Source organism: Vidua chalybeata, chromosome 1, assembly GCF_026979565.1.
Source record: "Vidua chalybeata isolate OUT-0048 chromosome 1, bVidCha1 merged haplotype, whole genome shotgun sequence".
NCBI lineage: Eukaryota > Metazoa > Chordata > Aves > Passeriformes > Viduidae > Vidua > Vidua chalybeata.
Window position 1 is genome coordinate 45967541 of NC_071530.1, and position 12616 is coordinate 45980156.

Sequence of the window (12616 nt, forward strand, 5' to 3'; positions counted from 1 at the left end):
CCGCCCGCGAGCGCCCCCTGCCCGCTTGGCCCGGCAGCGGCGCCTCCCGCGGGACGGAGCGGGGCCCCCGCGCCCTCTGCTGGGAGCAGCGGCTCGCAGAGTCACAGAATCCAGCGGCTCGGGAAAGGCCTCCGGGATCACCGGGCGCGACCTGCGGCCGGAGCCTGGCACTGAGTGCCACATCCAGTCTTCCCTTACACACCTCCCGGGACGGTGACTCCACCACCTCCGTGGGCAGCCCATTCTAACGTCTAATCGCTCCTTTTGTGAAGAAATTCCTTCTAATGTCCAACCTAAACCTCCTGTGGCGAAACTTGATGCCGTTTCCTCTCATCCTGTCGCTGGTAGCCTGGCAGAAGAGCCCGGCCCACGCCTGGCTACACTCTCCGTTCAGGGACCTGTAGAGAGCCATAAAGTCCACCCTGAGCTTCCTTTTCTCCTTTTCTAACAACACCAGCTCCTCACAGGACTAGCGCTCCAGGCTTGCTGCAACCTGGAGGCCCGTGGGCTTCAGGGTTAACACTCAGCTGGGTCCTCTCCCCCTGGGGCCTGCCTTTTGTCCTTCAGCCGTCCTGGAATCCTGGAATGTCCTTTGGCAAAGTGTGGGTTTGCTGCCCTAAAAGCATAGTTCACCTGAGGTTTGTGGAGACTGGAGCTTACTCTGGGATGGAAGGAATTGACAGGGTTACAGGAGGCTGAAGGGAGGTATGAGAGAAAGGAAAATCTTGAGAACATACACCTTTTTAAAAGCCATCCAGTGTTATTTATTTTCTTTATTTCTCTTTGGATCCATCCACCAATGGAAAAAGGTGAAAGTATGATGGATGCAGAGCAGAGCTGGGGATTTAAAACATACCAGACAAGTCATGGAGTCATAGAATGTTAAGGGTTAGAAGGGACCTTAAAGACCATCGAGCGCCAACCCCCTGCCACAGGTGTGGTTGCCCCCCTCCCACTAGGTCAGGTTGCTCAAAGCCCCATCTAACCTGGCCTTGAACAGTTCCAGGCATAGGGCATTCAATAAAGTCCTCGGGCAGTGTGCTCCAGAGCCTCACCACCCTCACAATCGAGAATTTCCTACTAATATCTAGCCTAAATTTCCCATCTCACTTTGTACCCATTGCTCTTTGTCCTGTCACTACAAGTCATACAAAGTGCAAGAGCTGCTGTCAGTGGAAAGGACAAGCTTTGGCTGGGAAGGTCTGCAAGGAATGGATCAGTAACCCTTCCCAAACATTTTATAGTTTGTGTTTTGGTACAAAGGACATGTTTAATCTGAATGTTACAGAAAAAAAAAACCACATCAATTTTGGGAACTTCCCAACACAGGAACACAAAGAATCTCTAAGCATCCATACCCCCTTGTTTTTTCCCTAACCACTCACCAGCCTGCATAGCACATGCACTGTGCTTTCCTCTCCTTCCACCTGCCCCTGTACTAATAGTCCCTCATTTGGAGATGTGCAGTTCCAGAGCAGCAACTCAGAGTCTCACCTCCTGTAAAAAGGCAGGGTAGAGTCAAATTGCAGCTTCACATTTCATAAATTCCCATGACACATGGTGGAGTACACTGTATGGGAAGAAGTGCTTCTTCTGTTCATATGGAAATAACATTACATTTGTCAGCCCCCTCAGCCATGTTAGGATGGAAGAGCATTGCTCCTTTTAGTCAGTATTGAACAACTGGTAAACCCTGAAAATAAATGTAAACTTGGCCTTGTGTCTTCTCTTTTTTTTTTTTTTCCTGAAAGAAGTGTTTTTAACTGCAGTTTGAATTAAAAGATTCCCTTTCCCTTTTTTTCCTTTCCTAAAAAAAAAAAAAAAAGTAATTTCCAACATTATAAAAGGGAAATACCACATTTACTTAGAGATGCAGCTTAAACATCTGCAAGATGAGACTGCCAGCTTTCTGTACAACAGCTGAAGGCTTTTACAACTATTCCTATCCTTGTGTTTTGATTTTCCTCCCACACAATGATGGAAAAACACTCCCTGCATCACTGTTAAATGAGCCTCAGGTGGGAGGAGGAGTGGACAAGTAGCAGCTGCCTGCCATAAAGAGGACATGGTTAGTTTTTTTTGCTGGGCTGTAAGCAGCAGCAGCAGCGGCGGCGGCGGCAGCAGCAGCAGCAGCAGCAGCAGCAGCAGCAGCATCATCATCATCATCATCATCATCATCATTATTGGACGTTAGGTTTTGGGGCTATAAGGGGGGAGGAATAGCTTAGTTCTTGTAGGGGGTTTTGTTTGGTGATTTGTTTTTGTGAGTTTTTTTTCTCCCTTCTCTGCACCACTCTACTTCTCAAAGGTCAAAGTAATTCTTTGGCCTGAGGAAGTCTGTAGACTTTTTGGTGCTTTCAAGAGCTGCACAGGCCACCCTACATGGAAACGGAAGAGGGCTCCGGTGTTTCTAAGGCATTCTGAAACTCTAGGCTGAACTGTGTGCTAATTTGTAACAGGTCTCAAAATAATTTTGGTTTTTTTGCAACTTTGAAGTGCTTGAGTCTTCTAAAGAGTTAAGCTTCTGTGTTCTCTGATTTCTTATAGTCTTGCTTATAAGCTATGTGTGATAGTGTTGTATTGCTTGCAAGTATTAGTTAACTGAGGAGACATCTAACTGTGGGAGGAAGTTCTGTCTTGTGAATTTTATATGGTTCTGAATGCAAACTAATGCATAAGGATTTTGGTGGGGTTGTTTTTGCTACCTATCATTTGGTTTAAGCGTAGGAAGCAGGGTGTCACTGCAATACTTGGTTTACTACATTAGTTTGCTGTCGTTCTTAAGTATAGTATAAAGTACAAATCCTGAATTAATGGAGTTCTTATTGTAATGTGTAACAACACATGCATTAGTATTAAGAAGCGTTTTCTTCATGAAGCATTAAATGTCTGATTGTATGAAGCTTTTTTTTTTTTCCCTTTGTGTGTGTGTGGCCTCTTGCTCAAGGCTAATTCAGTGAAGGCATTTTTATTTAATTAGCTGGGATACTGCTTATAGAGATGTATGCATCTAAGACTACTGAAGTTCTGTAGGTTTAGAGCATGTTACAAGGTTGCCTTGAAGGACTAATATTGAGAGCTGTGTACAAAAGCTTGCTTAGCAAAGCCCAACTGAAATATTTGACCTTGATAGCATATCAGTTTGTTACTTTGTTTGGAAGACAGCAGCTTTCTTCTGGAAGGACATGTTTTCTTTGGGCAGGGAGAGGAATGTCTGCTAAATTCTGACAGAGCATAAAAATAATTAAGTCATGCAGTTTTTAAAGTGGTTGATAACGATTACTTCTCTCTTTCAGTGTTTAAAGAAAAATGAATACTGCCTCAACTTCAGGAAGTGGATCATATTCCACAAACCACCCAGGACTCTTTTTTTATGCACAGTCATCAGCTCAACAGCCTTATCCAAATCCATGGTACCTCAATCATGCATACAGTCCATACTGCGTACCTGCTCCAGGTAAGGTAAACAGCAGCTCTCTGTGGGATCTTTGCTTACTTAGTTATGTAGTTCTTTCCTCCACTCTTGCAGCATCTGTGTTAATGAGCCTCTTGAGATTTTTAACTAATACTTAATAAATCAGATTTTTGGAAACTGTTACACTACATCAGTTCTGCCTTAAATATGTAGCTTGTGTGGTGGAAAGCATCTGCTTCTGGTGAATGGAAGCTAAGCAAAATACTAAGTAATGGTCATCCTGCAGACACAGCCTTCCAGAATATACTTAGCAATTAATATTTGTGAGTGTATATGAATTCTACATGTGCATCCATGATAGGTATGGATAAATGTAAGCTTAGGAAAATAAGAAAAATATTGTTAGATACAGTTTGTAAGTGCTATACCTATGTGAATTTCTATCTGGAGCTGTCTTTTTCAAAATCAATGCTATACCAATAGTCTGTGAAATAGCCAAAAAAGCACAGAAAACAACTTCATGAATGTCCCAAGGGATGAACTCAAGCTCTGGTTAAAGTGTAGATATTGAGATAAACTATTCCCTAACAAAGAACTCTCTCTGGTTTTGCACCAGATTTGCTTCTAAGCATTGAAAGGTGGCATGTCTTATTTACAGATGTGTCTGATCTTGTCCCTGTCAATGCAAGTAAATATGATTCAGGATGACTTATTTCAGAAAGATTATATTTGTCTTTTCTTTTTGTCACCAATGTCTAGGTTTCCGAAGTGGAAATCCATATTTTCCATTTTATTCTGTTGCGCTTCATGAGTACCCTAGATTTTTTGTTCCACGGCATCCCGTGCATGTAAGAATTAACAGAAGGCCTTATTTTAATGCTGCCCCACCTTCCCCTGCATTTTATCATGCAACGGGATTTAGACATTATAATAGCCCTGGGAAGAAAATGGAGACAAAAGAAACACAGACTGATCCTAGACAGCCTGAAAACAAGCAAAAAGCGCATCAAGATATTCGTACAGGAACAAAAGGTTGTAATGCAGGAAATACAGCCTGTGTTTCTCCTAGTATAGGTATAGAGACTGAAAATACTTCAGAGAAACAAGATTCATTTGGCTCTTCTATTGTGGTAGACAGAGAGTTTCATAATAAGAACCCTGCCAGCCCTACACAGTATAGAAATCTTCCTAGTGGAAGCTATGCCTTTGAGAAGAAAGAAGTGAGGATAGACTATGGAAATGGCTCTCCAGCTATTCAGCTGTGGAAGTCCTTTAAAGAAACAATCCCATTGTATGATGTGGCAGGTGGTAAACCAGTTCCAGAGAACATAGTGCCTCATGACTTATTTTCTATTAGCTCATGTGAAGGCATGATATATGGCCCTCATGAAGGGGAGAATATGCTGCCAGGGGCTTCCTTAGATAAGAGAAAAGCTGTTGTCACCTCCAAACAGGGTGCTGAAGCTGTGCAAGAGAAAAATGTCCAAAATAATGAAGTGAAGCTGGATGCAGAAAATATGGTAAAATCCCCCCCAGGTGAAACCATGGCAGTACAAATCACAGAGTTGGCAAGATCTGTTGGTGTAGATCAACCAGTGGTAATAGCTAAGAAATCTAGCACTAAAAGGTCAGCAGGATCGAAAACTTCTCAAGAAGAGCCCAGCTTTATTCAACAAACAGGACTATTTCCATCTAATATGGAGGTAATGAGTGACTTTCAGCAGAAAAAGCTGATTTTAAGCCACAGTGCAACCAATGAAAGTCAGACAGAAAAAAGTATTTGGTGTGACAAATCAATTGAGAAGTTTGCTCCCTCTAGCAGCTGGCTGGCATGTTTGGACAGTACGGATGCAAACTACACTGCTTGTTTCCCACAAAGGAAGCGTCGAAGTGTAATCAGTCTGTCTTCTGATGACATGTCTTCTGGAGAGGAAGGCTCATCAACTGATAATGCCTCCGTGTCTTATTTTGTGCCTGACTATGTGCTTCAGAAAAGCATGTATACTCTTCAGAAAAGTACAGAGGGGTTAGAGAAAGAGCAAATTAATAGTTGTGGATCCCCTAATGTAGATGGAGTGGTAGGAAAGGAGCAGGTGAACAGCCTGAATGACCAAGATGTCAACTCTTCAAACGCAAAGATCAAAGAGACTTACAGCAAAGGTAGAAAGCTGGGAGCCCTTTCTAGGTCCTCTAGTAGGAAAGAAGTTGATTCGCCCAACAAAAAAGCAACTAAGAGTTTGTCAGAAGTTGAGGACTCTGAAGAATATTCTGTGAAGGGAGAAGAGGAAGATGAAGATGGAGAGGATGAGTATGAGGAGAATGAGGATGATGACATGGAGGAAATTGAGTATTTCTTTCAAGAAGCCCCTCCATATGGCATCTTGAGGCCAAGTAAAGGAAATTTCTACCAAGTTGGCCAGAGAGTGCTTTGGAAACCATCTAAGAATGCTGTACCAGCACAATTAATTAGCTGGCCTGCTCAAGAGAAAATAAAAACTAGGAGCGGGCTTGTTGAAAACATTGGTATAGTTTACAAGCCAAAGAAGAGAGAACAAGATGAAGTTGTATACAGTGACTATGGGTATTATGGAAGAAAGAGACCTATGACAAGAAGAGAAGGACTTGAACGCCAGCGAATGCTACGGAAATTCTTGGGAGGTGAGCTAATTGCTAAGGACAAAGTGCTGATTAGTAGCATACACAAAGAACACCTAATTGCAGTTTCATATTGTAGCCTAAACTAGTGGGAAGATTAGAGCATGTTGTAGCTTCAAATTTGGCCAAGAGCCGGAAGTCCTGCAGAATACTTTTTCTGATGCAGAGGGAAGTTTGCTGCAACTTTTTAGCTACTGCATAAGGACTCTGCATTTTTACAGCCAGCAGAGAATAATGCAGAAGCTCTCCTTTGTGTTAGATATGATATACTTAACTCTCTGACATTAGTGGCAATTTATTAATTTGTAAAGCTTAAGGTAATTTGGATTATGTATTTACTGTTGCTTAATATCTTGGAAGCTCTGCATTTAAGTTTATACAGTTTGACTCTCCTATCACAAACTAATGCTGGGTGCATTAAACAGAATTAAGTTCATTATAATCTGGTGGACATATACCCTGTGTAACTTTCCTGCAGTAGAGGAGTCAAACAATTTTTTTTTTAATTGTAGCTGCTGTTCTCTTAGCAAAAATAGTTTTGCTAATTCAGAAGATTGGTGTGAAACGGTATTAAATTTGACCTGGGAAAGGACATCTTATTTATTCCAAGGTAGATCCTCTTAGAAATTGGATTCATGTAAACTGAGAATAAGAAGAGTTATCAGTTTACAACTGGTTATATGGTCACTACAGTAGGTGGCTGCTGTTTAGTAGAGTTTCCAACCAAAACAGGGTGATTTACTTCTGATAGCAGGCTTAGTGTTCTTAAACTGTATTTTCTTTGTTCAAAATCTGTACACTTAATGTGTCTTATAATTTTTGTTAAGTGCAGTCTCCAGAAAACTGTTGCTATTTCAACAGACTCCTACAATCAGATCCAGCAGCTGGCTTTACTTTCTGGCTTGTGGATCAAACAGTACACCAGCATTACCAAGACTAAATACTGACCTTAATGTTTTTAAAATTTTAATTAGGAAGGCTGTTAAGAGAGAACATGGGGATACTACCTGAAGAGTACTGGATTAGAAGTGGTGCTAAACCCAGATTTACCAGCCAAATACGTGGTAGTTTCTCACCCCCGGCAAAGAGCAAAGAACAAGGTACAATTTTCTCTGCGTGTTTTTGTTCTTAAGGAACATCCGGAAGGATATGATACAAAATAGCAAGCATGTGATAGTTGCATTAGATTTAAAAACAATAAAGTGAATCCTTGTTGCTTTGATATTGATAAAATGCCTGTCAGTTGGTGTATCTTGGATATATTTATAGCCTTCTCAAACGGAAACAGGGTAGTAAGGGTGTATCAGAGATACTTCTGGGGATTTTTAAAAGGTAATTTTATAGGAAATCAAAGCATTAAATGCTTTGATGTGGCCAAAGCAAAGCCTTTTTTGTGTCAAGTTGTTACTGCCATAAACTGTAATATTAATTCTTTATACAGATAATGCTCCTCTTGATAGCATATGCAGTGGTATCTCCTAATTTTGATCAGTAAAACATGTAGGGAGTTCTATGTGGTAGCTTCATATGCCAATGCTCAGAAAAATTAGCATGGACCAACAGTTGCCCTGACACCACTAAAGAATCATTGAGTGCAAATCATTGTGATCTAGTTAAGGAAAAGATGAAGTAATCAGTTATTTTAACAAAGTAATAGCTTAGACAGTTTCTTAGCTCATGAAGCAGAATGGGTTTTTTTTCTTCTTTATAGTTAATGTCTTACTTGGAGTTCAGATCTTGTTTTGATGCTTTGCAAAGGTGTTTGAGTGTAGGTGCTGTTGGAACAGCTACAGAATTTGCTGTAGTGTGGGCTTTGCCACTCTCCTGGATTATGTGTTTCAAGTATCTCAGGATCAGTCTATCAAATAATGGGGTGTGAGGCTATCTTATAGTGATTTGCGTCTCTTCAGCTCACTGATAATATACATGAGCTTTCCTCTATCAATAACCAAGTAGACAAAATGTTTTCCTTAGTTCTTTCTCTGCACTGCTTTCCTGCTAGAGCGTATTTGGGTTTGGGATTATTTGCCTCTTGCATTGGAGGCTTTCTATATGCAGACTTCATTGTTGCAGGGTTTTGGTTTTTAATGCTAGCATGCTCTATAAGAGTTGAAAATGTTTTGCTTTCGCAGCATTGTTCTTGGCTCCACTACAACAATGTATAAAAATATGGTAATAGTTCTAAAATGACTGTAAATTACCTTTAACTTTCAGCATGTCTCTTCTGCATCTTTGAATTCATAGATGGTGCAGCAAACAGGATGTTTGGTCTATTCCTTGCTTACTCTTCCTCTGTTTCTAGCCCAGATACTTTGAAGAAGTCATCACATTCAGTGTTAGGAAGCAGGAACTGGTGTTTTCTGAATGCTCTTTGTGCCAGTGGATGACTCAGAAGTGCTATTAAAATTACATCCTCTTTAAAAATATTGCCTATATTAATATTTGCTTTTTCAAATTAAAGTGCCCTGCAAGTAAGGAGGTTTGTCTAAACAAGATATATGGCTTTAGCAGTAATATCATGCACTAAATTTGACTTCTTGAGCAGTGTACTTGTAGCGCATAACTTCACAGGTCTGAAGTTTTTTAAAGACAGTGGGTGAATTAGGTCACTTGGACAGCACCAACTAGTCTTGAACACTTGAAAAGTGAACTAAGGCAGACTTATCCAACGTACTTGGTTCCTTTTTTACCACATTAACACCTATCCAAATTATGACCCAAAATACAATGCATCCAGAATTATGGTTAGACAGTGATTAAATGCTGTAGATGTATAAGATTTGCTTGACATGTGTAGTGTCAATTTTATCTGCTATGTAAAATGGGTAAAAAAAAAAGAGAGGGAAGAAGAGGAACACTACAGACCAGCTGGTGAAAGACATGGTTAAATTTGCCTTAAGACTATGCATTGAAGAAATAACACCATTGTATCTTGTTATTTAGTGTGCCCACCTTTGATTAAACCAAAGAAGAAAAGAATGGGCAAGCCACCTTCAAAACGCAGACACACGAGACCTGAGGTGGAAGAAGTAGAAATGTGGGAGCTGCCTGAACACAGTGTACACAAAGGTTGGTATACAGTGACAAGCTACAAAAATGACTGTTACAAGCATTTTTTCTATCTTGGGGACTAATCTTTCTTGGTTTGAACTGCAGGGATGTTGGATAGTTTGTGAAATACGCAGAGTTCAGGATATGTTTGCAGAAAAGGTGGAGGGGAAGCTAAACTTTAAGCACTTAATTACCTTGCTATGAATGCTAGTGTAGCTTTGACCAGGTTAGGTTCCTTCTTTGTTTAATGTAAGGATAGGGGAGGAAATCCACACCAAAACCTGCTGTTTTAGTCCAGTTGCTCTTCAGACTGCTGTACTGTCTCTTTAAAATGCTGGGTCCTGTGTCACTTTGCAGTATATGCTTTTATTGAAGCTGCTCATCTGCCTCAGCCCAAATGATTTGTAATTTGATACAACACAAATGCATATAGATAATTCTTAAGATAGCCAACTTTATGGATTAGGAACTTCTGACTATTTTGGAAGAAGACAGGGAAAAATCAAAATGAACTGAGTCAGCAACACATTCTTTTATGCATTTGTGTGAATCTGAAACGGTTATAAATGGAAAAGGATCAGTAGATACAAAAAGCTATCTGAAAGATCAGTTTTCCTTCTGGAAAAGAATAAGTTAGTGTAGTAAAATGAACCCAAATATTCCGTCACGAAATACACGAGTCAAAGATTCTCTCTCTCTCTCTCTCTCTCTCTCTCTCTCTCTCTCATATAATAGACAAAGGATTAGACTTGGAAACGTAAGGAAGGTTGGAAACAAACTTAGGCTGAAGTATCTTACTAGTGAAAACTTGCATCAGTCCTGAAGCCAGACTGTTTGAACATTGGTCTTAAACCTTTTAGTGCTGACTAGTTTTTAGTAGAAGCATCCAGGAAACTTGCATAATCCCAAAACACTTCTTGTATTTTCCCCAGAAATAGCCGATGTTTCTTGGATACCTTCAACAATGTAATTATAAGAGCACACTGAGAATGTGATATGAGCTTCATATGGAGCTCTTATCTGTAATGCTGGGATATTCTGAAGTCCAAAACCACTCATGCACATTTTATACTATCTGGAAAGTTGAGTATATAATTCTAATATCAACCATCAGTGCCTGCAATAGGAAGAGACAATCACTGATATCTAGTCTTTTTTTAGAAGCAAATTGACATAGTTTGGAGGTGAAATATATACATAACTTTTTTTTTTTTTTCTTTTTTACCTTTAGGGCATGGAACAAGGAAGTCCCTCTCTAAAAAAAGATAATTGCAAATATTGGGGCAGAAGGGCAGCGGGGGGGTGGGGAGGAACCAAAGGTTTTTTTGTATAAATCCAAGATTTGATTTTTCTCCTGTATATTTTGTAAGTTGCTCTTCCGTCTAAAAGGGCAAGAAGTGACACTGTGAAGACTGAGGACACAATTAAAATGGAATGAAGTATTTAACACCAAAGTCACCTTTTTATAACTAGCACATCCACTATTTAAATAATAAATTTCATAGAATTGCACTCTGAGACTTCTTGTGTTCCATCTTTACACAGTAGCAAAAAAACTTGATGGCCATGTATGTGCACAACTGCTATTATAGCATGACAGCTATTGCTGCCTTGTCCTTAAACTCTGCAGGTTTGTGAAGCCTGCCCATGTCATCTCATAGTCATATGATCTGGGCATAAGTACAATATCCTTTTCTATCAGCTGGATTTATTTTTGTCAGAATGTAAAGGAATATATTTACAGCTGTATAAAGTCAAGTGCTGTTTCAAAGTTTCAAGGCAGTTCCTCAGATCTTACTCTCATGATTGAGGACTAAAACTAAAGCAATTTATCGATGTGATGCTTCCCTCTCCCCTTTTTCTCTGGAGATTGTTGAGTCCTTTATAGAGACCCTGAGATATGGATCTGAAAGGTAAAACAGAAGTTTTTTGTGGTGTGTCCTGTTTTCTGACTTCTTACTGATGACTCCTATGACTTACAGCTGATACTGTCCCTGGAATTCTCTTTTTAGAACTAAGACAATAAAATTAGGTCTGTGCTGAGCTGTCTTAGGAATAATAGTAACAGACTGATCTAGATGAGGTGGATAGCTCAAAAATATGTAATTTTTCCCCATGTCTAGGAAGGCTATTATTACTGTGTGAGAAGAATAAATATGCTATTGCCAGTCTTGAATGATTTGCAAATAAAGTGATAGCATCAGTGAAGAAAACAGGGAAACAAAAAACAAACAAAAAAAAACACCAAAAAAACCCCATGAAACAAACATCTGGTTTCCTTAAAAAAGGGTGGGGTGAATGGACAGACAGAACTTGTATTTTGCCTCCTCTCAATGTTCTTATTCTGTCTGTGCCCTAGAGTAAGCTACATGGATAAAAGTAGCATTTCCTGTGACTGTTCAGGTTTTGTGCCTACCTATTACTAGTTTGACCTGTAACTGAAGTTACAGTTTTCCCTCTTAGTGAGGAGTACTGATGTTTCCCTACCCAACTGATCCTCTCTATTATTTTTAATACCACCTGGTTAATTTTTAAAGTTCTGCTGTAACTACAGCCTTTACCACAAGCTGTTAGAGAAGTCATTGTGATAACAAGTTTTCAACTCCTTTTTATTTAAAGCAATGAAAGAAAAGAAATGCATTAAAAACTCTTATTTAGCTTCTGTGCTGCACAAAATCTCTGCACCAGAACACCAAAGAATAAAATGAGGAATTCAAGCATGGAGCTTTTTAACACCCATTTTTGTTGATAGCCTTAGCTATATCTTTTGCTGCTTATCTTATAAAGGAATATTCATGACTTCACAATCAGATGGCATTCTTACTTTTGGGAATGGGTAACACTTGACAGGTACTCCAAATTATCATCTTGGTCATCCTTTTACAGGTCTTGCACTACTCATTGTGATTTCTACTCAGGTGCAAGAAGCAATTTAGGGCCTGGTGATGCTCCTGAGAGGACATGAGGGAGTAGCAGTAGGAGAGTTTACACTCTTGAGTGTAAAAAACTCAAATAGCTTTAGCTCTTTGTCTGACAACAAATGATATTTTTAACTGGTTAGATCTTGTACTGTACCCATGCTATGCCCAATACTTAATGTAGTATGCATGAATGCTCCAGGGTTCAAGAAATAATTCTTTGATAAATTCATATGCAATGTATTCTACTCTAACAGTACTAGTCCTGTGACCTTAAAACTAAATCTTCTACTTGGCTCTTTTTCCATTCAGCAGCATGGACAATTCGTGGATTGCATCTTAACTGGCTTACAGCTGAAAGCAATGTTCCAATGAGTCAAAAGGCCATGCTTCACAAAGGCGGTGAAGTACAAACTGCATTTAAAAGGCTGGGAGTTCAAGCCTAGGCTCTTGTTTATTCAGCCAGGTAACTAAGGCACAGTGATATTTAGTTTTGCAGATGCACATACGTGTCAGCTTTGGTTCCCACTGCAGCCAGACTGACTGCCCAGTGACTCACTGCAGAGCTGGCAGTACT

General features: G+C 39.9%; 1 protein-coding gene across 1 annotated transcript; it reads left to right on the forward strand.

Moving 5' to 3' along the window:
- Positions 1-210: 210 nt before the first annotated feature.
- LOC128784625 (uncharacterized) lies at positions 211-12505 on the forward strand. The gene is made up of 6 exons (XM_053936444.1): positions 211-705; positions 3297-3457; positions 4175-6073; positions 7045-7170; positions 9014-9139; positions 12352-12505. Exons 2-6 carry the CDS (start codon positions 3310-3312, stop codon positions 12483-12485), a joined length of 2433 nt encoding a protein of 810 aa, XP_053792419.1. The 5' UTR covers positions 211-705; positions 3297-3309; the 3' UTR covers positions 12486-12505.
- Positions 12506-12616: the final 111 nt, after the last annotated feature.

Excerpts from the sequence above, each read along its gene's own strand:
- LOC128784625 (XM_053936444.1), top strand. The coding sequence starts at position 3,310 with ATGAATACTGCCTCAACTTCAGGAAGTGGATCATATTCCACAAACCAC. Across the intron at positions 6,074-7,044 it reads GCTACGGAAATTCTTGGGAG|GAAGGCTGTTAAGAGAGAAC; the intron begins GTGAGCTAATTG and ends AATTTTAATTAG. Across the intron at positions 7,171-9,013 it reads GGCAAAGAGCAAAGAACAAG|TGTGCCCACCTTTGATTAAA; the intron begins GTACAATTTTCT and ends CTTGTTATTTAG.